Genomic DNA, 25,831 nt, shown 5'->3' on the forward strand with positions numbered 1-25,831 from the left:
AAGAAAATCAATGGAGTTTGTCCATTCGATTATAAATATATCAGATCCTCTCAGGCTTTTCTCTGCTTGTATTGATATAAATTGAAATCTTTCTCTGCCCCTAAGCAGTCACAAAGAAAAAGAAAATATCTTCCTCTATTACTATGTTTTAAGAAGTGTTATTTATTTTTCTTATTCTTTGGTATTATATAAATGTAAGTCTCATAATGAAAGACAATTTTATATATATTGTTTGATATATAATAACCAACAAAATAATTATCTCTTATAAACTTTGTATTCAAAATAATTGATATCTTTATTTTCTTTGTTATAGATTAGATACATTAGATGAAATGTGCATATGTATCAAAAATGCAAGGTGATCACACTATCGGAAGATTGCTTTTACATTGAAGGTGCACTTATTCATAAAATAACATCATGTCTAGTACAATAAGTGGCAAGAATTTATTACGACCGAACAGCTTACAGTGCAAAAACCTATACGAGTATTTAAAATCGCGTTCTCCCGACATTCTGAATAAATTGTACCATAAACCGCCCATATGTCTGGCTGTGTTTCGAGAGTTGCCCACAATTGCCAGGCATTATGTTATGAGGCTGCTGTTTGTGGAGCAACCGGTACCCCAGGCAGTCATAGCTTCGTGGTGTTCGAAGCTCTTTTTCGAGGAACATCAGAAAGTAGTGCAGGTCCTGAACGATCTGTATGTATGGAAGGAGGCATCTATACCTGGTGGACTACCAGGCTGGATTCTGAATAATATCTTCAAGAAAAATTTGAAGATTGTATTGCTGGGAGGCGGTAAACCGTGGACAATGTCCAATCAACTGGAGACTGATAGTAAACCACGAGATGTGGCTTTCTTAGATTCTTATGCGTTAGAAAGATGGGAATGTGTTTTGCACTATATGGTTGGTTCCCAACAGCAGGAGGGTGAGATCTTTTTTTCAATCTTTCTAATCTCTCAAAATTAAATAAGATGCATAGCATATTATACAAGTAGTAATGGCTATGAAATTTTTATACATTTCTTATTTATACTGCAGAAAATTGTTTTATCTAAAAATATTATCCTTATGTGCAAAATATAAATATTTTTATAAAACACTGATTTTGATTTTTAATGAAAAAACTCAAGCATGTTTCAATTTATGATTTTTCTATATATAGCAAAAATTTTGAAATTTTATGCTGACATTTTTATTTAAGCTATATATATATATATATATATATATATATATATGTAAAAAAGAAATATGTACAGTCATGCTTTAAATATTTTGTTATTTTTAATATAATTTGCGTTTCTGAGAAGTATATAACTCTATTTTAATTAGACTCTTTATACAAGTATTTATATTAGTATACAGAGAAATTACAAATATCTAATATATCTAACATATTTGAATTTTTTATAATAGGTATATCTGCTGATGCTGTACGAATCCTTTTACATGCTGGTTTAATGAAAAGAGATGAAGTTGATGGAAGCCCAATTATAACACAAGCAGGTTTTCAGTTTCTTCTTTTAGATACAGCTTCACAGGTAATTATATACTAATTCATATATCAGTTCTTATATCACATATTACTTTTTTTAAATTTAAATATATATTGGCTGAGTTTCGATATTCACTGCCAGTACTGTAAATCTATAGTTTACATCACGTACATTATAGATATTCAGTACTGGCAGTGAATATCGAAACTCAGCCATTGTAGAATATATTTTTAATTCTTGCAATTATATTTATTATTAAATACTTATGCATAATAATATTAATCAATTGAAAATTGTGCTTATTAATTTATACATCACAAATATTTTGTTTAAGGTATGGTACTTTATTCTGCAGTATCTTGACACAATTGAGGCACGTGGTCTTGATTTAGTGGAGAGCCTTACCTTTTTGTTTCAATTAAATTTTTCCACTCTTGGTAAAGATTATAGTACTGAAGGCATGTCCGAAGGACTCTTGACTTTTTTGCAGCATTTGAGAGAATTTGGACTTGTATATCAACGAAAACGTAAAGCAGGAAGGTAAATATACATATCTCGTCTTGATAGAAATATTTTGTTGAAATTACAAAATTCATTGAAAATGCAAATAAAAATAATTGAATATTTACTGAATCTATTTCAATTTAAATCAGAATTTTCACAATAGAATAGTGCGAATTTTGAAGAAAATTAGTGAATATTTAAAAAAATTAATAATAAACTCATGAAATATTATTTTGTTTTAAAACTTGCAGAGCACTAAAAATTGTTATTCTAAAGATTACTTAACTTATATTTATTGAAACATTGATAAAAATTATCGATAAAATTTTAATAAAATTACAATAAAAATAGGCAATTAATAAAAAATTTCAGTATGTGATATATTATTTCCATATGATTTTATTATATTTCTCTATCATATTTGATTTTATTATAATTTTCATATAATATTTCTATCAGGATATATATGAATATATAAAATTGAATTGATCTTTTCATTAATTATATATCTGTTGCAAGATTTTATCCTACTCGATTAGCACTAAATATTGCTACTGGTGAAAATAAACCTTTAGCTAAAGATACAGATAAGGAAGGATACCTAGTTGTAGAAACTAATTATCGAGTGTATGCTTATACAAACTCCAACTTACAAGTCGCATTACTTGGACTTTTCTGTGAAATGCTATATAGGTAAGTGTGTTACACACACACACACAAATTATTGCAATTGTTGAACATAAAATTATTTTTTTTAACAGACATTGAGAGAATATTTATTAATATATATTTCAGATTATTTAGAAACTTAAACTATTTTTGAAATTTTTCCATATCTTCTTTATATATTATCCAGCATGTAGTTATTTTTATGACAAGTTAAAAGTTTATCATAATTTCTTTAATAAAAAAAATATTTATTTCTTTTAAAAGCATTGTAAAAATGAGTAATAATGCTCAATCAAATTTTTAAAAATCGTATTAAATTATGAAAACAGCAGTTAAGAAAGTAAAAAAAATTGTGCTAAAACTTCTATATGTATAGATACACATATGATATACAATATTTTAAGTCTTTATATATTTCTATGTATAGATTTCCAAATTTGATTGTATCAATATTAACAAGAGATTCCGTAAGGCAAGCATTGAAGAGTGGAATAACTGCTTCTCAAATAATAGGGTATGTTTATGATGACATTTCTCATTCACATCAATATCTAACATAAATAATCAAATAATATTTTCTATATTGTTTTATAGTTATTTGCAACAACATGTGCACAGTAAAATGAGAGAAAAAGGACCTATATTACCACCTACTATTGTAGATCAAATTAAGCTGTGGGAAAATGAAAGAAATAGATTTTTGTTCAGCGAAGGTGTTTTATACAGTCAATTTCTTTCACAAACTGACTTTGAGGTTCTTAGAGATCATGCACTTTCTATAGGAGTATTAATTTGGCAAAGTGAGAGGTAATTATTATTTTAAAATCCAAATATTTTATAAAATATAAATACAGTTTATTATGTCACAAAATTTTATGACAAATATCACAATTGAAACACATCTTTATCTTGTAGGAAAAGAACCATGGTAGTCACTAAAGCTGGTCATGATGATGTAAAGAAGTTTTGGAAACGATACTCAAAGGGTTCGAGTTAATATTGTATTAATAAAATCTAATTGTAAGAATTTTACATACATTATTGTGTTTCTTCAGTAGCAATACTAAAAAAAAAAAAAAAATATGTCTCAAAGAAGTGCCTAAAAAAATTGCAAAGTAAATTATTCTTATTTTCTCATTCTAAAAAAATTAGAAAATAACTTTTTGATCCATGCCAAAGTTTTTCTCAGGTCAGACTAGGTTTTGATAATGTAATTATGATATAACGAATTAATAAAGTAAATTTTTATATATATTTATATAATATTGTCTATATTTTTTTGTATATTTTTACCAATCATATTTATATAACAAAAAATTATTTAAAATTCAATAATTTATCATAATAAAACTCATTGCAATTTTATACATCGTAATAAATAAATTTCATGCTGGAAAAAAAATTTAGTTGTTACTCTGGCATTCTTTTAACATCAAATTTCTGTAATAAATTTAGTACACTTACAATTAGTTGGCTCTTGATATGTTTCCAATACTTATGTGATGGAAAAAAATAATTCAATATTGCAGATAATGAAATTAAACATGCAATTGAAGTACAAATTGATAATCCATTATACATATAATTAGTTAAGATGTAATGTTTCGTAACTTTTGGCCACATTATATCAAGCATTGAGAATAAAATATAAGAATATTAAGTAATGTATCATTATTTGTCACATTGTTTAAAACATAGTTTTATGTAGGGATAAAAAAAAGTGTTTTCTGCAGATATAAAGAACAATATTCGTTGTCAACTCTACGCGTCTCTGATAGCGATATATATGTATATATATAGGAGACATTTTTGATTGAAGTATTCACTGTATTAGCATGAATCCCAAACATTTGGCGAACAGGGAACTTGATGTCAACGTTGTGGTGCTGCTTTTGGTTTTGGCATTTTAGCCAGTAAACCTTGAATCTCATTCTTTTCATCATATCTTTTCCACAATTCATATAAATTAATTATATAACGTGCTATTTCTTGAATTTTTTCCATATCTGCATTTAATTCAGCGAACCATGATTTAAGATCTTTCTGCAATATCACACAAGCTATTTGCAGGCAACCTGTAAAAAAAAAACAAAATAGATATTGTTAAATATAAAATTTCTTTGTAAAACACATTAGATTGTAAAAATATTGCTTACCAATAGCTATTTGATAAGGTGGATATAATAAGCATACATCTGTTCTTAAACTGTCATTAATTATACGCCATGCAAGAGTAAGTAATTGATCATCTGGTCCCACATCCTGAATTAATGTTAGCAAGGGACGGTATGGTTGATATACTATTAAACAACAATCCAAGTGTTCCAGAAGATAAAATTCGCACTCTAAAATATGATTTGTGCGATATGGAAATTCTTGTGTGTATGCATAATTAAACTTGTTCTTAACTATGAAAAAAAAGAACAATAAAATTTAATTAGCATATTAATCATCAATAAATTACAATAGAACATATATTCACAAAACTTACCTACAGTTCCCATTGTCGTTATTAATCTAGTATTAGAAATGACTCCAAATTCTTCTACTTTTGATGCTAAAAAGACTGCTGTAGGAGCTAATAATAACGGATCTATACATTTTAAGCTATTGCGAGCATAAAACCTTTTAAAATAAACTGTTGCAGTAGCTATCACTTGTTGCCTCAACTTTAATTGTTCACCTAACATCTGTATCACTAATAACAGAAATAAATACATGATTATGCATAGACTATATTGTACAATTATAGAACATGATTGTGTCATTATAAAATGTAATATAAATTTATGCAGTATGTGTATGCACACATACACAAATAAACAATAAAGGTACAGTGAATTATTCAATCTTTAATAAAAATACATGACAGAAATAGTTCCTTGCTAAGTATAATTATTGTCTAAAAAAAATCTGTTATTTTTTTTTTACTTATGCTAAAGTATTTTGACTAGCTTGAATCATATAATATAGATCTAAAAAACTTAATCTATCAAGATGAAAAGATATAAATACAAGTTTCTTTTTCAGCTAATCAATATCTCGCTACATTTTGTGATTTATCATTTCAACTTACTGTTAGAGAAGAAAATGAATATTTTTTGATATTCTTCCTCCGTTAATATTGATAAATCATGTTGACGCTCTCTGATCAAATCTTGTTTATCCAGTAACCACTGTTGGCTAAAAATTTAAAAGATCTAGTGAAAATTGCATTCTGTATAAAATTTATTGTGATATAATAATTCAAGAATTAACTTACTGATGTGAACTTTGCCAGAAATTACCAGCCATTTTATAAATAAATTATTTAATTCTAAATTTTGGTGTTAGACAATGCTAATTGTTAGAAGTCCTAAATCTCGTTGGATGTATAATTATTTTTATATTTTTCACTGAAAAATCTATTCTGAATTTGCTTGAAACGTGAATAAACTGACGAATTTGTTTTTCTTTTCTTTTGTATAAATTATAGAGGAAAAAATTTACAGTTACTTTTAACGATTAAATTCATATAAAACAATTGTCCGAATTATAAATATATAGCAACAACATCAAGAAAGAACAAGCAAGAACAGAATTTATACTCCATATCATAAAGATTAGAAACTGGATGGAGCATCACGTGGATTATTGAGCTCTATTATGACTTCAAAGGTGGAGAATAATCAAATATATAGGTTAGATTAAAGCATGAAATTTTAGGAAGCGCCAATGCCATCGAGAAAAAGATGACAACATTACAACACGAAATTTTAGGAAGCGCCAATGCTATCGAGAAAAAGATGACAACGTTAAATCGCGATTTTAAAAATTCCCTAGAGAGTCTTTCGTCTGGCTTCGAGTTGCCCTACTATATATACTGTATATACTGTGCTATAAGTCGAGAAAAAGATGACAACATAATCGCAATTTTAAAAATTCCCTAGAGAGTCTTCGTCTAACTTCGAGTTGCCCCTATATATATACTGTATATACTGTGCCATAAGATCGAGAAAAAGATGACAACGTTAAATCGCGATTTTAAAAATTCCCTAGAGAGTCTTTCGTCTGGCTTCGAGTTGCCCTACTATATATACTGTATATACTGTGCCATAAGTCGAGAAAAAGATGACAACATAATCGCAATTTTAAAAATTCCCTAGAGAGTCTTCATCTAACTTCGAGTTGCCCCTATATATATACTGTATATACTGTGCCATAAGATCGAGAAAAAGATGACAACGTTAAATCGCGATTTTAAAAATTCCCTAGAGAGTCTTCGTCTGGCTTCGAGTTGCCCTACTATATATACTGTATATACTGTGCCATAAGTCGAGAAAAAGATGACAACATAATCGCAATTTTAAAAATTCCCTAGAGAGTCTTCGTCTAACTTCGAGTTGCCCCTATATATATACTGTATATACTGTGCCATAAGATCGAGAAAAAGATGACAACATAATCGCAATTTTAAAAATTCCCTAGAGAGTCTTCGTCTGGCTTCAAGTTGCCCTACTATATATACTGTATATACTGTGCCATAAGTCGAGAAAAAGATGACAACATAATCGCAATTTTAAAAATTCCCTAGAGAGTCTTCGTCTAACTTCGAGTTGCCCCTATATATATATACTGTATATACTGTGCCATAAGATCGAGAAAAAGATGACAACATAAAATCGCGATTTTAAAAATTCCCTAGAAAGTCACCGTCTAGCTCTTTTTCTCTATTGCATATGACCTATTGTGGACTCGGCCTTTAGATTTTTCGCGCATGTGTACTGGAATTTTATAACCTCATTTTCAACAGCCGTCATTATAGGTTAAACTGTAGCATCAGTTTTTAATGTATTATGTATAATTCTGAGTCGAAAGTATTGAAATAATAATTTTTAATAAATAATGGCGAATCTTACCGAGGATTTATTTGACGTCTTTGACGAACATGGCGATGATGTGGAGATGATACCGGAAATTTCGAATAAGTAAGACTTAATGCAAAACCTAATCTTTATGAAAAGCAATCTCTTGGCTATGGATTACATCTATTCGAATTAAATGTGCAGGAAAATCGAACCAGAAGCAGGAATAAAGCGACAGCTTGACACGGAAAATGACTTGAAGTCACTTAAGAAATTACGACATGATCCTATTCTGGATGACATTAAGTAAGACCCTATCTTATATACCTGAAATTCAGAGCAATTTGTTAATAAATGGAATCACTAGTTTGAATATTTTTTAATTTTTAATTTTTTAAATACAAACTAATCCGAGATAATATATTGAATGTTAAGCATCTGTAAAATTCAATCATGGCAATTTATAAAAATTGATTATGTTTGCGTAAAAGAAACTTTTAGAATTTGTAAGATTTTATCACAAATCAAATGAATTCAGGTTGATAAAACCATTTATATCTTTTATTTTAAGAGTAAATTAATATTGTATATATTGCAAAAGTGTGTATTTATCTATAAACCATTATACAATTTTTAAAGCAGTATATTCTATATAAGTAATAATACTATATGTATATGTAATAGCTTTAGTTAATTTATATTTTTGATACTACTGCATATTATTATTTTATAAAACTGCAATAAGTATAATATGTAGATACACATTTTTTTATTTTGTTCAGCTATATTTAATTATTAATTTAAAATTAATATAATATTTATTTAATAACATGTAATATAGAATTATTATGAGAGAATTATAGCATGCAACTACATCAAATTACATCATTATTTCTTCAGCCTAGAAGATATGGCATGTCGTATAAAAGTACACAATATAGAGACTGTCGAATCTTGTATGCACGAAATTGCTATTCCTCCTGATCAAGAATACATACCTTTGGAGCATAAACAGGGTAAACCAGCCAAGGAATATAAATTTATACTTGATCCATTTCAAAAGGAAGCAATTTTATGCATTGAAAATAATCAGTCAGTTCTTGTTTCCGCTCATACTTCAGCTGGTAAAACTGTCGTAGCTGAGTAAGCATCTTACATTTTACATTTTCAAAAATATCATCTTTAACAATCTTTTCCAATGGCTTTTCCATTTTATCATCTTATGATTTGTACAGGTATGCAATAGCGTGTTCACTTAAGGATAAGCAGAGAGTTATATATACAACCCCAATTAAAGCGTTAAGTAATCAGAAGTATAGAGAGTTTCATGAGGAGTTCAAGGACGTTGGTCTTGTAACAGGTGATGTTACTATAAATCCAACAGCTAGCGTATTAATTATGACTACAGAAATCTTGCGTAACATGCTGTACAGAGGTTCAGAGGTTTGTCTTATTATTAAAACTATAAAAATATGACGTATTCTATTTCATTACAATTCAGATGTATTAGTGACCAATTATTTGACTTATTTAGAATTGATATTTATTCACAAAATATTATTAAGAATTGATATAATAAAGTATATAATATAAGAATGTTAATATAAGAAGAAAATTATATTTTCACTATATTATTATTTATTATTATATAATATATATATAATTTATTACTATATATAAATATTTTTAGAAAATCATATATTTATATAACATCTATTTATGTGTATAAATCTTGTATATAGGTGATGCGTGAAGTTGGTTGGGTGATCTTCGACGAAATTCATTATATGCGCGATAAAGAGAGAGGCGTGGTGTGGGAGGAGACGCTTATATTGCTGCCGGATAACGTACATTATGTATTTCTCTCTGCTACCATACCGAATGCACGACAATTTGCCGAGTGGGTGACGCACTTACACAATCAGCCTTGCCACGTGATCTCCACAGACTACAGACCTACCCCGTTGCAACATTATATATTTCCAGTTGGCGGAGATGGTATTCATCTGGTCAGTGATAATTATTTTTTATTTTTATACATATGTAAAAAATGAATATAAATATCATATACATTATTATTATATAATAATGTATATGATATTTATTTTATCAAAATAATCCTTTCATCAAAAGAAGTATTTAGAAAGGACTTAGAGTATATTAAATAAAGAAATGTATTATGAAATTGTGCCTGATAAAGAAATGAAAGATTCATCTACTAAATTTACTAAATCTATTGTATTACATACAGGTTGTAGACGAGACTGGTCAATTTAAGGAGGAAAATTTTAACAGAGCCATGGCCTGTCTGCAGAATATAGGCGACGCTGCTAAAGGTGATACGAAAGGACGCAAAGGTGGTTTACGCGGCACGAACAGCGGACAAACGAATATCTTCAAGATGGTAAAAATGATCATGGAGAGAAACTTCGCCCCCGTGATAATCTTTAGTTTTTCGAAGAAGGACTGCGAGGTTTACGCCATGCAAATGGCTAAGTTGGATTTGAACACGTTGGAAGAGAAGAAATTGGTGGACGAGGTCTTCCACAACGCGGTGGATGTCCTTAACGACGAGGACAAAAAGTTACCGCAAGTTACGAACTTGCTGCCGCTCTTGCGACGTGGAATAGGTATTCATCACGGTGGACTCTTGCCGATCTTAAAGGAGACGGTCGAGATATTATTCGGCGAAGGTTTGATCAAAGCCCTCTTCGCCACCGAAACATTCGCGATGGGCTTGAACATGCCTGCGCGAACGGTCCTGTTCACGGCACCCCGTAAATTCGACGGCAAGGACTTCCGTTGGATCACATCCGGTGAATATATCCAGATGTCTGGCCGCGCGGGCAGGCGAGGCCTGGACGACAAAGGGATCGTTATATTAATGATAGACGAGCAAGTTAGTCCAGTTGTCGGCAAGGCTATCGTTCAGGGAAAGCCAGATCCGATCAACTCCGCGTTTCACTTGACTTATAACATGGTTCTTAATCTTCTTCGCGTGGAAGAGATCAATCCGGAATACATGTTGGAAAGAAGCTTCTTCCAATTTCAAAATCAAGCTGGCATTCCAGCTTTGTATAACAGTGAGTCGTTATTCGCTGACATTACTGATAGTTTAAAAATCGTGAAAATTAATCCCTTTGATTACCTTTTTTTCTTTTATAGAGGTGAAGGAATTGTACACCACCTACAATACCGTGAACGTCGAGAGATACGATGAAATTTCTTCTTATCACGATATACGTGAACAGCTGGATCGGCTGAGCGGAGAATTTCGATCGTTTTTAACGCAACCGGAGTATTTGGTGCCATTTTTACAACCTGGAAGATTAATAAAAGTGTATATTTATCTATTATACGTGCATTTTTGTGTCATTTTTGACGAAATTTTTGCTAAAATTAATTTATCGTGCGTATTTTGCAGGTGAGAAACGAATGTGAAACATTCGATTGGGGTATTATAGTGAACTTTAAGAAAAAAAATCCGAAGAATCCAGTAAAAGATAAGACTGTCATTGTCGTCGACGTTTTACTTCACATAGCGAAAGATTCCAAGGAAGGCACTCCGATTCCGTGTCGCGAAGGTGAAGAGGGCGAAATGGAAGTGGTTCCTGTTTTGCATAATTTAATTTCTCAAATCAGTTCGCTCAGGTTGTATTATCCGAAGGATCTCAGACCGTCTGATAATAGAAAGAGTGTGCTAAAAACAATACGAGAGGTGAAGAAGAGATTCCCAGATGGTCCGCCATTACTGAATCCTATTACGGATATGCACATAGAGGATCAAGCTTTTAAAGATATTGTCAAGAAAATTGAAGCGTTAGAAAAAAAATTGTATGCACATTCTTTGCATAAGGTAAGTGATAAATATAGAATATATATAGAAATATATATAGAAACAAAAGTGATAAATTGGAACGCAGTCTAAATATTGTACACATGATTTCAAATTTTTGACATTTTTATAGTAAAGTATTATCAAGACAAATTCCATAACATATCAATGTGTCTACTTAAATCTTGTGAAAAAATTCCATAAAAATTCCCGGATTTTTTATTAAAAAAAAAAAATTTCTGAAAAAATACAGTTTTTCCAAAGAGTAGACACCCTATGTGTGTATATTTGCAATATATATTTTTATAAAACACTCAAAGTTTTTTATTTATTGCAAGATATTCTTAATTGTTCAAAATTTGTCGCATTGTATGTATTCTTTTTGTTATTCAAATTGTAATTTTATAATGTTTACAGGATCCTGATGTAAATGCATTATACGAACAGTTTTTGCACAAGGAGGAATTGGCTGTACAGCTTAAGCAAGCCAAAGAAGAATTCAAGCAGGCCAAGTCGATACTTCAGATGGACGAACTTAAATGCAGGAAACGAGTTTTAAGAAGAATGGCATATTGTACATCGGCGGACATTATAGAACTAAAAGGACGCGTAGCCTGTGAATTGAACGGTGCCGACGAGCTATTAATGACAGAGATGATCTTCAATGGTCTCTTCAATGCTTTAAGCGTGCCGCAGATGGTGGCATTGATAAGTTGTTTTGTATGCGATGAAAAATCGAACGAAATGCCTAAAAGCACAGAGGAATTAAGCGGTCCTCTCAGACAAATGCAAGATCTGGCGCGAAGGATAGCGAAAGTCTCGACGGAGGCCAACTTAGAATTAGACGAGGATGCATACGTCGACAGATTTAAACCGTATTTAATGGACGTTATATACGCTTGGTGCAAAGGCGCAACGTTCTTACAAATTTGCAAAATGACAGATATATTTGAAGGTAAATATATTAGCATATATAAGATGTCTTGCAATAGGGTGTCTATAGCTTGACTATGTGGGATATCGTAGGAAACTACTCCTGAGATTTTAAGTATTATTTTAAGTAAAAAAGTTCAAATCAACAATGGGTTCCATGTTGCAATGGTTCCTCAAACTCAGAAATTCCAAATTATAATTTTGTGATTTAATTACAATTTTATTTTAAGGCTTAAGGAATACAGTACATTCTGAATTAATTCATATAATAACAAGTTGTAGTTTGATGGAATGAGGTGATAGCATTATGTTATAATTTGAAAAAATAATCTTGCAATTGGGACCCATGTTGATTTGAACTTTTTTTTATTCAAAATAATCCCAGGAACATATAATCAAGCTATGGACATCCCCTATTGGAAGACCCTACACATCCTGCCTTTTAAGACAGAGATAAATCTCAATTCTTATATTTATCTCTTTGTATAATAATGTATTATATATATCCTAAAATACATTTCAGGATCTATTATCAGGTGCATGCGCCGCTTAGAAGAACTGCTTCGACAACTGTGCCAAGCTGCAAAGGGTATTGGAAATACAGATCTAGAAAATAAATTCAGCGAGGCGATCAAACTTATAAAACGTGATATCGTGTTTGCGGCGTCTTTATATTTATGATGCAAAGGAAAACAAACTAGTATCAAAAGTAATAATTTTTTTTCCATTACACACACACGCGCGCGCACGCGTACACACACGTCATACATACACTCACACAAACATACATATATGTATAATATATCCCAATATAAAATAAATTTTAGTGTATATTCCCATTATTTACATAGCCCAATTGCGATGCGTTTCTAACAAAAAGACAGCTCTCATTTTAAAATTGCTCAGAATTCTATTTATTTTTGAGAATTTAAAGTGTATAATATATGTATGCATGAAAAAAACTTTTTTTCTTCTTTTTTCTCTTTTTATGAAATAACATTACATTCATCATATATGATTTCATCATATGGGAAAAATTCAGCGTAAAAATGTGTATTTGCAAGATAAACAGGATTTCTATAATTTGCTGTTTCTATCTCGAAATTGTTAAATAAATACATTTTTTGTAGAATATTTTGCGACACTTAATTTCTATATTTAAATTTAATTATAATATATTTATCGTTCTTCTAAAATTACTGTTTCCTGTGGACAGAATTTTAATTCCATCAAGGTGAGTTTCGAGTCCATGGATGTTAACTGGAACAAATACACAAGTATGTGTGTGTATTAAACATAGTATAAATACTTTTTAATGTTAAAAAAAAAAAAAACTGCTGAGAGATTGGTTTTATTTCAATTTGCATATACAAAGAATACGATTCTAAAACAAATTACAAATAAATATCTACATAATAAGAACTTAAATGCTTACATCATCTACTTACATCCCTTCGAGGCCAACTGGACAGGAGCTTATATTCTTCTGTAGGATAACCTTCCACGATAAGGAAATTAAAGAGCGTCTGTAACGGCGTATCAGATTGAAATTTACGTTCCAGGATTTTTCCAGCCGGAAGTCGTACTCTCACTTTCATTACACCATCCCCTGTTCCCTGTTGCGGCTCAGGTGGCAAACTAGATTCTACAGCTTGCCTATGCGCTTCTTTCCTCGCTTCTTCTGCTAGCCTTTCATTTTCAGCCTGTTCTTTTTGCTTCTTCTCAAGTTCTTCTTGCATCTGTTTCGCTTCTTCTTTTGCTCTAAAAATATATAATAGTATAACAAATATTATGCTTATTGTTCAATGTAAATTATCTTTATATCTGTGCAGCAGGTATTAGATTCATCTTTTTTTTATGCACATGTTTTATATTAATAAATCCTAATTTTTTTTATTACCTATCGACTGCTAAACTTTCTTGATATGCTGTGTCTTGTTCTTGCTTAACTCTTTCTCTGGCCTGCCGTTCTTCTTCAACGCCAATATCGGCTCGTCTTTGTTCCTATATTTTAACAAGAATATTTAATAATTGTATAAAATCTGTATTTATATACTCATGGTTTAAATGGAAGAAGGCAGTATATTTTATATATATACTAATGACAAGTAATAACAATTTTTTTTCAACAGTGTGTAAAATAACTTACTTGAAATACATCGACGGCTTGTACCAAGTTCGTCAGTAACTCGTTAACTCCAACATTTCCATGCACGATGGTGAATATCTCTGTATTAGATCTAGATCTCATAATAATCATTAAAACTGGCAAAGTATCAACATCTATGCTTGATATAGCCAACGAACCAACAGTACCAAGAGTTTGAGTTACAGAAAATAGAAACCTGAGAATTAAACGAGTGTTTTTCAATGACGATTTTTCGATATAAATTTAGTTACACACTTTTTTCTATTAAATTATTTGTATAAATAATACCTCTCTTTATTAGATTCATATGTGATATCCCAACCCCAGACTATAAAATTTGCCGAGAGAAGTTGAAGCACCGTTTCAAATCCTAACAATTGAGTACAAAAGACGTTCGCTAATACGCTATTATCGTGATGCAAATATACAGCTAGTAATTTTCTCTGTAACATAAAAAAGAATTGATTTCAGGTGTAAGAAAAATAGTAATTAAAAATCATATTTTAATAAAAATAGTATTTTATATTGCAATTGCAATAAAAATAATATTTTTGTTAGTGCTAGATAAGATAATCTAAATAAGACAAACAAACCTCTTTTGCTGGTTTCAGACAAGATTCTTTCAGAGCATCTTCGAATGTACCGGCAAAAAAATCCGGGTGTGCCGCCCCGTAACGTTTTTCGAATTGTTCCGCAAAATGTAACGTGCCCATCACCTCATCTACTACATTTTCTGGCACTAATATAAAAAAAGAAAATTACATTTATTATTGTATATCCATATTAAGGTGTTTAAATAAAGCATAATAATTTTCTTATGTATTAATACACTTACTGAGACGCTCTACTTTAGTAGACTTAACATCGTCTATGAAAATATCATCCTCGACGGTAAACGTTTCAGGGACATCTTCAAATTCTTCCACATCTTCTGGTTCATCTATGGAACTATCGCTGTCAATCAAATCTATAACCTTCTGAACACAGAGAGAAAGAGAGGAAGAGACAAATATTATAAATCTTTATATATGTATATAAATTTATATTGTTATAACAATAGAGAATTTTTATCCTCTTAAAGTGAGATATTACCTTCTTCTCTTCCTTCGCGGGAAGTTTTCCGACGGATAAATCGTGTTCTGGGTAGCAAATCCCGCTTTGTGCCAATATTACGTTATCGTCCTTTAGCGAACTAGGCCAACCCTTCCATTGCTGATTTCGTACAGGCACATCTATCAACGAGTAGATGTCCGTTTTCACTTCTAATACAGTACGTGTACCAGGAAACTTCAGGTTGTACGTTTTATTATGTACTTCATCCTTCACATTTAAAGTGTAATTTTGAACCATACGATCTGACAGGCTTACCCTGAGAAAAATGTAGATTTATTATAATAACAAAATAATAATCACAAAAAGTTGCATTAAGGTAAAAATTGTACGACTTACGTCTCGTGAGACGAATCACCATCTTGCGATACCGTTGACAGGTACAATGTATTTTCTCTAGGCAGATCTAACATTTGCAATATCGTATTCGATGTTTGAGGCTCCTTTTTCCATCCGTGAAGATCTTGTTGACAAGGTGCTATATTCGTTTTATACCATATAAATTGCTTAAGATCTCCTAAAAAAAATGTAATCCAACATTCAGTAATTATTTATGTATTTAGTTTTTATATTTATGTATTTAGTATTTATAATTTTATATATTTAGTAATTATTTGTGCTAATTGTTAATTTTTATATATAAGTATCAATGGAAGATAGTTTATACTTACTCAAAGTGGACAATTCGGATAGATTTATTTTATGAACATTATCAAGATAATTAATGTGGAATGTAAGTGTTCTATTCCTCATGCAACTTTTAGGTCTACTCGTTCCAGGTTTTGCATTCTCCACTACATCCGCTGTTGTTGCTTCTATCTTTTTCGAGCTTTGAGCAGTTTGTAGATTTGTCGAAGACGAATGTGGTACTACTTTAATTTCCTCCACCATTTCTATATCTGGAGCCATTTCGGAGGGTAACTGTTGCGTACCTTGGGGCATAGCTTTATTTATTGCAGCCTGTACAAAAAAAAAATATGTCTTAATATATGAAACTAATTGTTATCAATGACTTCGTTATACTAATATCTACCAGTAGATCCCAGTTTGTTTCTTCCAAATATAAGATAGCTTCTCCGAAATCATCGATCCCAGTGCACGCCTGCAAATAATACAGTAATACAGTTCAATTGACATTTTAAGACATCTTTGATTTAAAGATTTTTATTTTGAAAAATCCAAAAAGTTTTTTTTTTAATTTAAAGTCATAAATATTTTTTAAATTAAATTAATAAAAATAAATTTTAAAAAGATTTGTAAAATATAATTATGTATTTGTACAAGCATGAACAATCCAAAAATTTTTCGTACTTCAAAACAAAGACTTATAAAAATGGCGCAACAAAGAAAACGACAGAAGACATTTTTCACGAAATTTGACAAATTTACAATGTCAAGACGTAAGATTGGATGTAAAACTCATATTCGATCGCTCGATCAGTTTTGAGTACTTCTGACAATTCAATTAAAAAAAAAATTAAAAAAAAAAAATACGAGAACTTGCTTCAACTGTCCAATTATTCAATGTCACGTAAACGTAACTATAACCTAACAATACATTTATGTTGTACAAAGCAAAAATCAGCTGGCCTACCTGAAAATCAGCCAATATCGCATCCCGATTTTCAGCCATCGTAATAAAATTCTGATGCGAAAATAATGCAGAACAATCTCTCTCTCTCTCTCGTGCGAGAGATTGAAAGAATGAGAAAAAATTGCGTGACACTCGGTCCCTTCGATTATCTTCTTAAAACTATTACGAATATGAATAACGGCAAGCCATTGACGTCCTAAAACAGGTCCACCAAATTTCTATATAGGATACGCGGCGTCATATCACGTTAAAATCGAGTATAATGCTAATAGTGCAACTACGTATTGGTACGTTTGATGTTAGAGCAAAGCTGGCTATATATATGTGTGTGTAATTCATATACATCATATATATATAGTCATGCGCGAATGAAGAAAACGGACGGTAATATCCATAGATAATATAAATCATATAGATATCTAAGCGCCGAAAGCGCGATCTCTAGCTCTTTTTCCTGCACTATAAGATCGAGAAAAAGATGACAACATAAAATAGCGATTTTAAAATTCCCTAGAAACTAACTATTTTAGTTCTTTTTCCCTAGCCGCAAAATCGAGAAAAAGATGACAACCTAAATCGCTGTTTTCAAAATTCCCTAGAAGTTACCATATAGTTCTTTTTTTATAACCATAAAATCGAGTAAAAGATGACAACATAAAATCCCGATTTAAAAAATTCCCTAGAGAGCCACCGGCTAGCTCTTTTTTCCTAACCATAAGATCATTTTATATATATTTAAAAAAAAACAGAATATTAGCTAACAGATTCATTAAATTTCTTTCCTGTTAAATAAATTAATAAATAATTTTAGAAAAAACTAAATTAATTTAATTTGAGGACTGTTTTATTATTATTACTATTGGTAAGCACAAATCATAATAATATATATAATAAAGAGTTAAAATTTTATTTTAATTATGTGTATCATATTTTATGTATATCATTTTAATTTCATTTTTATAATTATTATAATATATATTATATTATAATCTCACTATAATAAATTTTATGGAACGTATAATAGTTTTATGATTTATATGTAAATCTGTCAGAAGCCAAACTATAATCAATTTTACTTTTAGCAGTAGAAATGACGAGTTTACATTACAGGTTTCTATTATGATTTCCTATATTTCACATAGATTTCATATGTAAATCATATCTAGACTTTTATTTATAAAAGAAAAATTTTCTGTATAAATTATGTCGTTATGCTATTTTGATCTAAAGACAATTTTTACCTCCATTAGTAAATATAGGCATATCATATCTTAAGTTATAGATTATTAAAAATATGAAAATTGTTAAAAATATAAAAATTTTTGTACATAGAAATTTTTTATATATTAAAATATATTTGCGTCTTCTTTTTTCTTTGTACAATTTTCTTTTTTGTATAAATTGTATATAAATTTTGTATAATTTTTCTAATTAGAATTTTCTAATTTACAATTATAATTTATTTGTATCTCAATATGGAGATGGAACGCATATATGCACGTACACATAGATTAATATAATCACATTCATATAATTATATAAATACATTTTAATTAAAGTTTCTTTAGTTACAACTAAACGTATTTTTATTCTATTAATCACACAATAAAACTTAAATTAAGTAGTAATGCCTGTTTGAACAAAACGAATTTAATTATATATTATGTTTTAATCAGTAAAAATACAATTATTTATTCATCTTTGTAAACATATTTGAATATTTCAAAAAGAATTGGAATGTTTAAATTGATATCCAGAACAATAAAAATCAAAACTAATTAATTTGGCAAATGTCAAAATGAGAATAGAATTTAAGTATATAATATATTTTATTATTATCTTAAAAAATATTCTATTATAATAAATGAATGAATGAATATACAAGATATCCCACAAGAAATTAAGTAGTCATTTGTGTAAATGCATATAAAAAGAAAGTAAAAAAAGAATAATATTTAAAATATTAATATATATATGTTAATATAATTATATAATTATATATTAATATATATGAGTTTTTTTATATTTTAAATTAGATTTTTGTCAATAAAAATCCAAACAATTGATGTCACTTTCTTTTGCAACAAAATAAAATATACAAGACATATAGATAAAAACACATTGAAGTAATTACAAAGTTTATCATTCGTTTTTTTTGTTTTTTTTTTTTTGTTAATATAAGTTATAACAGTAATATAAGTTAATATAAGTTATAACAATAATAAAAGTTAATATAAGTTATAACAGAATCTGATTAATTTTATATATTAATAGACATATCTTTTATTTATATATTAATAAAAATCTTTTATTAATTTGTACTCAAATAGAATAAATTGATAAAAATAGTTATCTTCTCTCTCGTGATAGCACACATAAACTTACGTCCATAATGCAGTCGGCATCATTCCTTCTACCGTTCCAGCGGCAGGTTTTAATTCTTCATTGCATAAGAATTGTAATGGCAAGTCGACCAAGTGACCCTAAAAATAATATATTTTCGATTTAGAAAACGATCGACTCACACATATATAAGAATTTCAAAAGATACCTACCTTAATACCTTCTGCTATTTCTTGAGCTAATAATGGATCGGATAATGAAATAGGTATTTTATCTTGATATTGTTTCAACATAGAAAAATTGACTACTTTATCAGTGGGAACACACTGGAATACTTCTTCGTATATTTTTGTATTTTGTTTGCTTCTGGCGCACCACACGTCCTTGTAAAAGGATTTGATAATGGCATCGTCGATGTTGATGTCTTCTTTATCATTTAATAGTCCTAAATGTTCGCGAAACAATTGTTTTCTTAAAGAAGAAGCAAATTTGCCGCGAAGAAAAGGTATATCGTTCATGCGACCGTCTTCAAATTCCTGATCCTATAAAGAAAGTATCAAATTTTTATCATGATAAAATTAATGACTCATTTTATTAAACAGCATAAAAAAATACCAGGGTGATAAATATACTTACATGAATTATTACTGCTATCTCGCTGTCTCTTGAAGCAATCATACTTCTGTCATTTATATTAGCTGATCCACAGATTACTGTGTTATCATCTATTATTATTAGTTTGCTGTGAACATAGATAAGTTCTGTTACCATCGTACCATTTAACATAGAATGTGTCCTCAAGCCATGGAATGTAATGTATTCACCAGGATCTTCTATACCTGCTTCTATAAGTTGATTTAGAATAGCTTCCTTTCCCCTGTTATTAAATAAAATAGAAAAAAATTCATATATGCCTGTTTATAATTATATTACTCTGTTTAAAATGAAAAATGGAAATTATTTATATAAATAATTATTTCATACCTCGATATAGAGGCATAATTCCAATGTGTTATTGCTCGTAATGCTGTTCCACTTGGTCCTCCAACTTCTCCTTCAAAGCCTGGTAATAAAGGCATTACGACAAATACTCTGAACACTGAGCCTTCTCTGTGTGCTCTCAGAATTCTTTTCAATAATGTCTCACCAATTCGATTTTTTACACTACCTTTATCCATGGAGGCAAGTGTTATAAAAAATTGATTTTCTATGTATATATATCTACAAAACTATGTAAGATTAATAAAACGTGTGACGCAGAATTACAGAACATTATAGAATGTAAAAATCTCACCTTTCTGCTTTACTGATGGCATGGATATAAGCTTCTTGTATACTCTGTTCTAAAGTTTCCGGCTCAAGAAAACCAGCTGACCAAGAACTCACTGATCGCAATACTTGACACTTGACATTGTGCTTATTTGCTTCTTTGATAAATGGAGCATAATTCTGGCAGTGTTTGTATGATTTTGGCAATAAGTAAGGATAACATAGATTTAGATTTGCTTTTTCTAGCTATAACGAAAGGATTTCGTTAATGGATACATTTCTTAAATATACATGAATTTAAATATGCATATTATCAAGTATTATGTACTTTGACAGCATTCCAACGTTGTATAAAATGTCTGGCTACATCTCTAGCAGCAGAATTCTGCACTAAAATTCCTATATCGTGCCATGGCATCCTAGGAGTGGTAGTTCTGTCAACCAGATCCTGATATGGCTTTTCAAGATCGTTAAAGTCTTTAACAATGAAATTCGTATAGTCTTTACCGAGCCATAATTTTGTTGGAGGTTTTGAATTGCAGGCATAATCCACTGTATCTTCGGATTCCGATAGTGCTTGTTGGCTAAATTCAGAGAAAATTATTACATAATTAAAATAACAAAAAATAAATTAAATAAAGATAACAGGAATGATTAGTACTTGTCGACATCTTCATCGGAGCCTGCTTCGTGAGAACTGTATACCATATTAATTAATTCCTGCCTCTTTACTCTCACAGTATTTTTCATTTTATCGACTGTCGTTTTCGCCACATCAAATAGATTTTTTCTTTGCATTTCAGGAGTATTACACTTTATATTATCTCCCTTTTCTTGCAGCATAAAAAGTGAATTATCACCTGACAACATTTGTGCTTTTTGTGCTTTATTGTCCTTATGTACCATCGGCCTATAAAAATAAAATTAATTAAAATAAAATATATATTTATATGTATTTTTATATATCAACATAATACTACAATATATATTTAAATTATTATAATATATATTTATATTATATATATTTATATATATATAAAATTTTAATACTATTATATATTATTATATTAATTTTACATTATATATTATATTCTTAATTATAATTCACATTTATGCTAATTATAATAGTACTTACAACAAAGGCATGGATCTCGCAGTTACCATAGCTATAGTATTCGTTGCGATCGCTAATGGTAGTAACACGTGTCTGTCTGTGTTACTATAGGTTGCTGATACTTTTTTGCTGCTAGTATTAGTCAACTTGTCTTTCGAAGGAATGTAGATACTCGAGTGATGAATGGATTCTACAATAAAGAGAGAGATATAATTAAATTATATAGAGATATATATGTATAATTAAGATATAATTAAATGATACAATAGATACTAATAAAAAAGTTCCACAGATATTTACCTAAATCTGTCAATCTATGTTCGTTATTGTCCCATCTACCGTAACATAAATCGATACCACCAAGAAATGCTAGAGATTGATCAACGACCACGATCTTTTCATGATGAGCCCAAAGAAAAACGCCTGCTCTTGCATGATCCGGGTGCCTCAATACTTTTATATTTTCAGGGCATTGTCCCACAAGTCTTTGTTTGCTGTAGTAACTGTTTATGCCTAAAGCAACTTCAATTTCCTTATATATCAATATAAATACTTTGATACCTTCGAACTATAAAAGAAAATATGCAAATATGAAAAATCTCTTATATAGTAAATATATATTTTTTGTTTTATATATTGTTTAATAATAAGTGACACAATATAATTTATATATTTTATATATAATTTCAATAATCAATAGATTTTTATACAAGATGCCCCTCCCCCTTTTGCAATGTTTGCACATTTATGAAACTGTCATTAATTAATACTCACTGCTTTTCTTTGTAAAATTTTATCTAGTCGCCAATAATCTCCATTAAGCATCGGCCTTTTCATATGAATTTCTGGCGAAAGCCACCAATCTGCAATAAAAATTTCCTCTTTGGCATTTTCCAATGCATCAGCCACAGCAGCCATATAATCGGCTCCATCCACGAACCAAGTTGCAAATACAGATGAACGATACGGAGCAAATGAATTATGTGGATTTGTTTGTATAAAATCTTTACCTGTTTAAAAAAAAAATCAAACTAATTAAACATACATAATAATCAGTTGTTTATCACTATGCACAATCTTACCTTCTCTGTTACTAATTCCTTGTATAAAATCCATCCATTCCTTGGCTTTTCGTTTCGTCCAACACTTGATGACTATGTGCCTACTCAGATTCGCAATCTGTATTCCACTTCGTGAACCTGTGCTATATATTCCAAAACTAATCCCAAAACCGTTATCCATTAAAATGACAGATTTTATTCTTCCGTCTTGTGTAAGATGTGCAACGAAGGTTTCCTTAACAATGAGATGTCTCTTATGCCATTTGCCGCAAAGAGAGGCACATAAGTAGTTGCATTTGATACAGAAGCCACATTCGAATAGACCACAGAAATTACATCTGGTTTTAGCACCTGATCCAGTCCGTTTCAAAATTGTACCTTCTTTTCCCTTCATTCCTAAATCGGCCACAAAAGACAAGCGTGAAATATCCAAAAAATTGATCTATAAAAAAATATATATATATATATATAACAATAGTATGTCTTTTTTAGGAACATTATATTTAAAATGTGATTTGACTGATTAATTAAAATATACCTACAGTTTCAAGATGACGTCTGTAGATTTCTATGTTAAGTAAATTATATAAATAATCTTCTAGTTCCTTTCTTCTATGATTTAACTGCTCGTAAGGTACTAGAATATCAGGTTTATTAGGAAATCTATAAAAATATCTTTATTATATTTTTTTCAATTTTTTCATTAAAGATATAAAGATATAAATATATATATGATTTTTATACCTTGGCAAAGCATTTCGTCTTCCTGTTTTCTCATTCTTAGTTCCAATATTTTTCAAGCTATTTCTCTTCTCTCTATGACTTCTTGTAGGAAAAGGTATATTCAAACTAGTACGATATATTTTCAGTTGATTGTGCAGATATTGAATATGTTTGTATCGCTTTTTAATAATCCAAACAAAAGGTCCATGCCTAAATTCTATAGTATATAGATTTGGATTCAAAGGATGTGTAGTCACACTGCGTTCATTGTCTATAATTCTTACTTGCACCTCCTCACCAGAAATAAACACATTATAGTTTTGATTTTTACATCTTGTTGGTAGATTATGTATAACAGTGAAAGGAATGCCAAGGATTTCTAACAATGTAAGAGAAAAAGAATATAATTAACAAAAGCAAATCAATAAAAGTTGGGTAAAATTAAAATAAGAATGTGTGAATGTAAATTAAAGTACATATGTGTATGATTTTATATTTTAGTAAATAAATTTTAGTAAATAAGTATACACAAATTTATTAATAACTGACAAGATTACAGGTCCAACTAAACAATATTAGAAACAAATATTATTAAGAAACAAATATTATTAAAAAATGGAGAATATACATGAAAGTCAATGTGTATTAATAAAATATATACCTCTTTCATTATCCATGCATTCTATTTCTTCTTTACGAATTTGTATCATCTCACCATTCTCATTAATTGTTATTTCTAATGAATCAGGTACTTCCAAAGTGTCATCGTATTCAGAGTCTTGTGATACTGCACGGGTTATCTCGTTAGATGCAACCTCAACCAATTCAGTGGACATCTTGGTAAGTTTCTTCACAAAATTTTCTATAATATTTACAATATATTTAAATATATAGAAAACACATTCTTTAAAATATTAATGAAATATAGTATATATAAGAATAGCTTCTTCTTCTTTTTTTATATATGTGGCTTATGAATAACCATATATATATATATATATATATATATATATATATGTATAAAAGCTTAAGCTTAAAACTTGATAAAATTAAAGAATATTTTATGTTAATTATAAATTTGATTAGTAAAATAAAATTTATAAATGAGAAATTCTAACATGTTAACTGATTCTGATATATAAAATCTGATATATAAGATCAGAGAAATAAACCTTAAATATTGTCATATATTAATATATAGTATTATTAATAATATTATTATCAAAATAATGATAAAGTTTTCTTCTAAATCTCTTTTTAAATATTTATTTAAAAAAAAGTAAACATATTTTATATATTATACACATATATATATATGTGTGTGTGTATGTGTGTGTGTGTGTGTTTGTGTGTATGTGTATGATAAAGAATAATTCATTTTACAACTTGTATGGAAAATACTAATCTAAAAACTGTCAATAGAATATTGCTTAAGATTGATTAATACTTTTTCAGATACTTACACAATAATGCACTCTTAAAGTAATAAAGAATTGCTTTTGTTTTTTTAGAGTATTCACACGATTATTCACTCACGATTATCACTCTACTGGATTATTACTTAGTATAAAAATATATAAACCAAACATTATATCTATCAATAATCAATACTGGCAAGAGGAATCTAAAGTTTAAACGTTGAAGAAACGAGTTGAAAGACAATTGAAATCTTATCGACTTCGATCCTTATGCACTTGTGATTGAGATTGTGGATCTTGCGGATAGCGTATTCTATACCTACACATTTAAGCATTTATTATTATATACGTGTGCAAGGTCCCAGCCGCGCCTACGGAATTATACGGAACTACCCGAAACACTCCGAAGTCATAGTGAGATATTTAAATATCCTCTTACCGCAAAAATCGTTCATTGTTAATTATAATTCTTTCGGTTTTGTTAGATTCCATCTGATCGGGAGTTTTATGAGTCGTTACTTAGATTACGTGTTACATTATACATGATGATTCATCACGCGATATTCATCACGATGACTACTAAATGGCTATAAAGTGATATTCGTGTACGTATATCAATTTAACCTATATGTACATATATATATATATTACCTACAGTATATATTTAATATATACCTTTTATATATATTAATATATATAATATTATATAATATATATTATTAATATTATATAATATAATATATTATATTATATATATATA

At 29.3% G+C, this 25,831-nt stretch overlaps 5 protein-coding genes across 11 annotated transcripts; 2 read left to right on the forward strand and 3 right to left on the reverse strand.

Annotated features, from left to right (window-relative positions):
* Positions 1–12: 12 nt before the first annotated feature.
* Mrn (general transcription factor IIH subunit 4 marionette) lies at positions 13–3,941 on the forward strand. Its single transcript, XM_083038060.1, has 8 exons — positions 13–194; positions 317–937; positions 1,426–1,550; positions 1,840–2,045; positions 2,529–2,702; positions 3,106–3,192; positions 3,273–3,485; positions 3,594–3,941. The coding sequence occupies exons 2-8, from the start codon at positions 424–426 to the stop codon at positions 3,673–3,675; spliced, it is 1,401 nt and encodes a 466-aa protein (XP_082894186.1). The 5' UTR covers positions 13–194; positions 317–423; the 3' UTR covers positions 3,676–3,941.
* Positions 3,942–3,989: 48 nt separating this feature from the next.
* Cycc (cyclin C) lies at positions 3,990–6,387 on the reverse strand. Its single transcript, XM_083038061.1, has 5 exons — positions 5,941–6,387; positions 5,755–5,861; positions 5,170–5,376; positions 4,835–5,086; positions 3,990–4,753 (listed from the first exon to the last, which is right to left on the reverse strand). The coding sequence occupies exons 1-5, from the start codon at positions 5,970–5,972 to the stop codon at positions 4,551–4,553; spliced, it is 801 nt and encodes a 266-aa protein (XP_082894187.1). The 5' UTR covers positions 5,973–6,387; the 3' UTR covers positions 3,990–4,550.
* Positions 6,388–7,451: 1,064 nt separating this feature from the next.
* Positions 7,452–13,178, forward strand: Mtr4 (exosome RNA helicase Mtr4). The gene is made up of 10 exons (XM_083037873.1): positions 7,452–7,645; positions 7,727–7,828; positions 8,423–8,665; positions 8,758–8,965; positions 9,265–9,531; positions 9,774–10,605; positions 10,688–10,860; positions 10,947–11,378; positions 11,775–12,312; positions 12,814–13,178. Exons 1-10 carry the CDS (start codon positions 7,563–7,565, stop codon positions 12,969–12,971), a joined length of 3,036 nt encoding a protein of 1,011 aa, XP_082893999.1. The 5' UTR covers positions 7,452–7,562; the 3' UTR covers positions 12,972–13,178.
* A 134-nt stretch (positions 13,179–13,312) lies between these two features.
* Casp (Fas associated factor casp) lies at positions 13,313–17,469 on the reverse strand. 3 transcript variants are annotated; one of them, XM_083037875.1, is made up of 12 exons: positions 17,144–17,469; positions 16,583–16,651; positions 16,221–16,509; positions 15,889–16,066; positions 15,532–15,808; positions 15,275–15,413; positions 15,033–15,178; positions 14,728–14,882; positions 14,440–14,635; positions 14,191–14,294; positions 13,739–14,051; positions 13,313–13,550 (listed from the first exon to the last, which is right to left on the reverse strand). In XM_083037875.1, exons 1-12 carry the CDS (start codon positions 17,180–17,182, stop codon positions 13,470–13,472), a joined length of 1,986 nt encoding a protein of 661 aa, XP_082894001.1. In that variant the 5' UTR covers positions 17,183–17,469; the 3' UTR covers positions 13,313–13,469. The 3 variants fall into 3 exon arrangements, with proteins under 3 accessions (XP_082894001.1, XP_082894000.1, XP_082894002.1); XM_083037874.1 differs by having other exon boundaries at positions 15,275–15,416; positions 17,144–17,468; XM_083037876.1 differs by having other exon boundaries at positions 13,338–13,550; positions 13,726–14,051; positions 15,275–15,416.
* A 1,727-nt stretch (positions 17,470–19,196) lies between these two features.
* Positions 19,197–25,387, reverse strand: Pld (Phospholipase D). Of its 5 annotated transcripts, XM_083037767.1 has the most exons (15): positions 25,117–25,386; positions 24,315–24,515; positions 23,675–24,032; positions 23,473–23,593; positions 22,952–23,372; positions 22,644–22,879; positions 22,170–22,437; positions 21,891–22,059; positions 21,417–21,665; positions 21,084–21,339; positions 20,781–21,001; positions 20,471–20,707; positions 20,123–20,363; positions 19,699–20,028; positions 19,197–19,626 (listed from the first exon to the last, which is right to left on the reverse strand). In XM_083037767.1, the coding sequence occupies exons 2-15, from the start codon at positions 24,487–24,489 to the stop codon at positions 19,525–19,527; spliced, it is 3,384 nt and encodes a 1,127-aa protein (XP_082893893.1). In that variant the 5' UTR covers positions 24,490–24,515; positions 25,117–25,386; the 3' UTR covers positions 19,197–19,524. The 5 variants fall into 5 exon arrangements, with proteins under 5 accessions (XP_082893893.1, XP_082893894.1, XP_082893895.1 ...); XM_083037768.1 differs by lacking the exon at positions 25,117–25,386 and having other exon boundaries at positions 19,198–19,626; positions 23,675–23,946; positions 24,315–24,448; XM_083037769.1 differs by lacking the exon at positions 25,117–25,386 and having other exon boundaries at positions 19,198–19,626; positions 23,675–23,943; positions 24,315–24,436.
* Between the last annotated feature and the right edge of the window lie 444 nt (positions 25,388–25,831).

This window comes from Prenolepis imparis, unplaced genomic scaffold (genome assembly GCF_030444845.1).
Source record: "Prenolepis imparis isolate NDT839.2.m4 unplaced genomic scaffold, iyPreImpa1.0 SCAF_5, whole genome shotgun sequence".
Taxonomy (NCBI): Eukaryota; Metazoa; Arthropoda; class Insecta; order Hymenoptera; family Formicidae; genus Prenolepis; species Prenolepis imparis.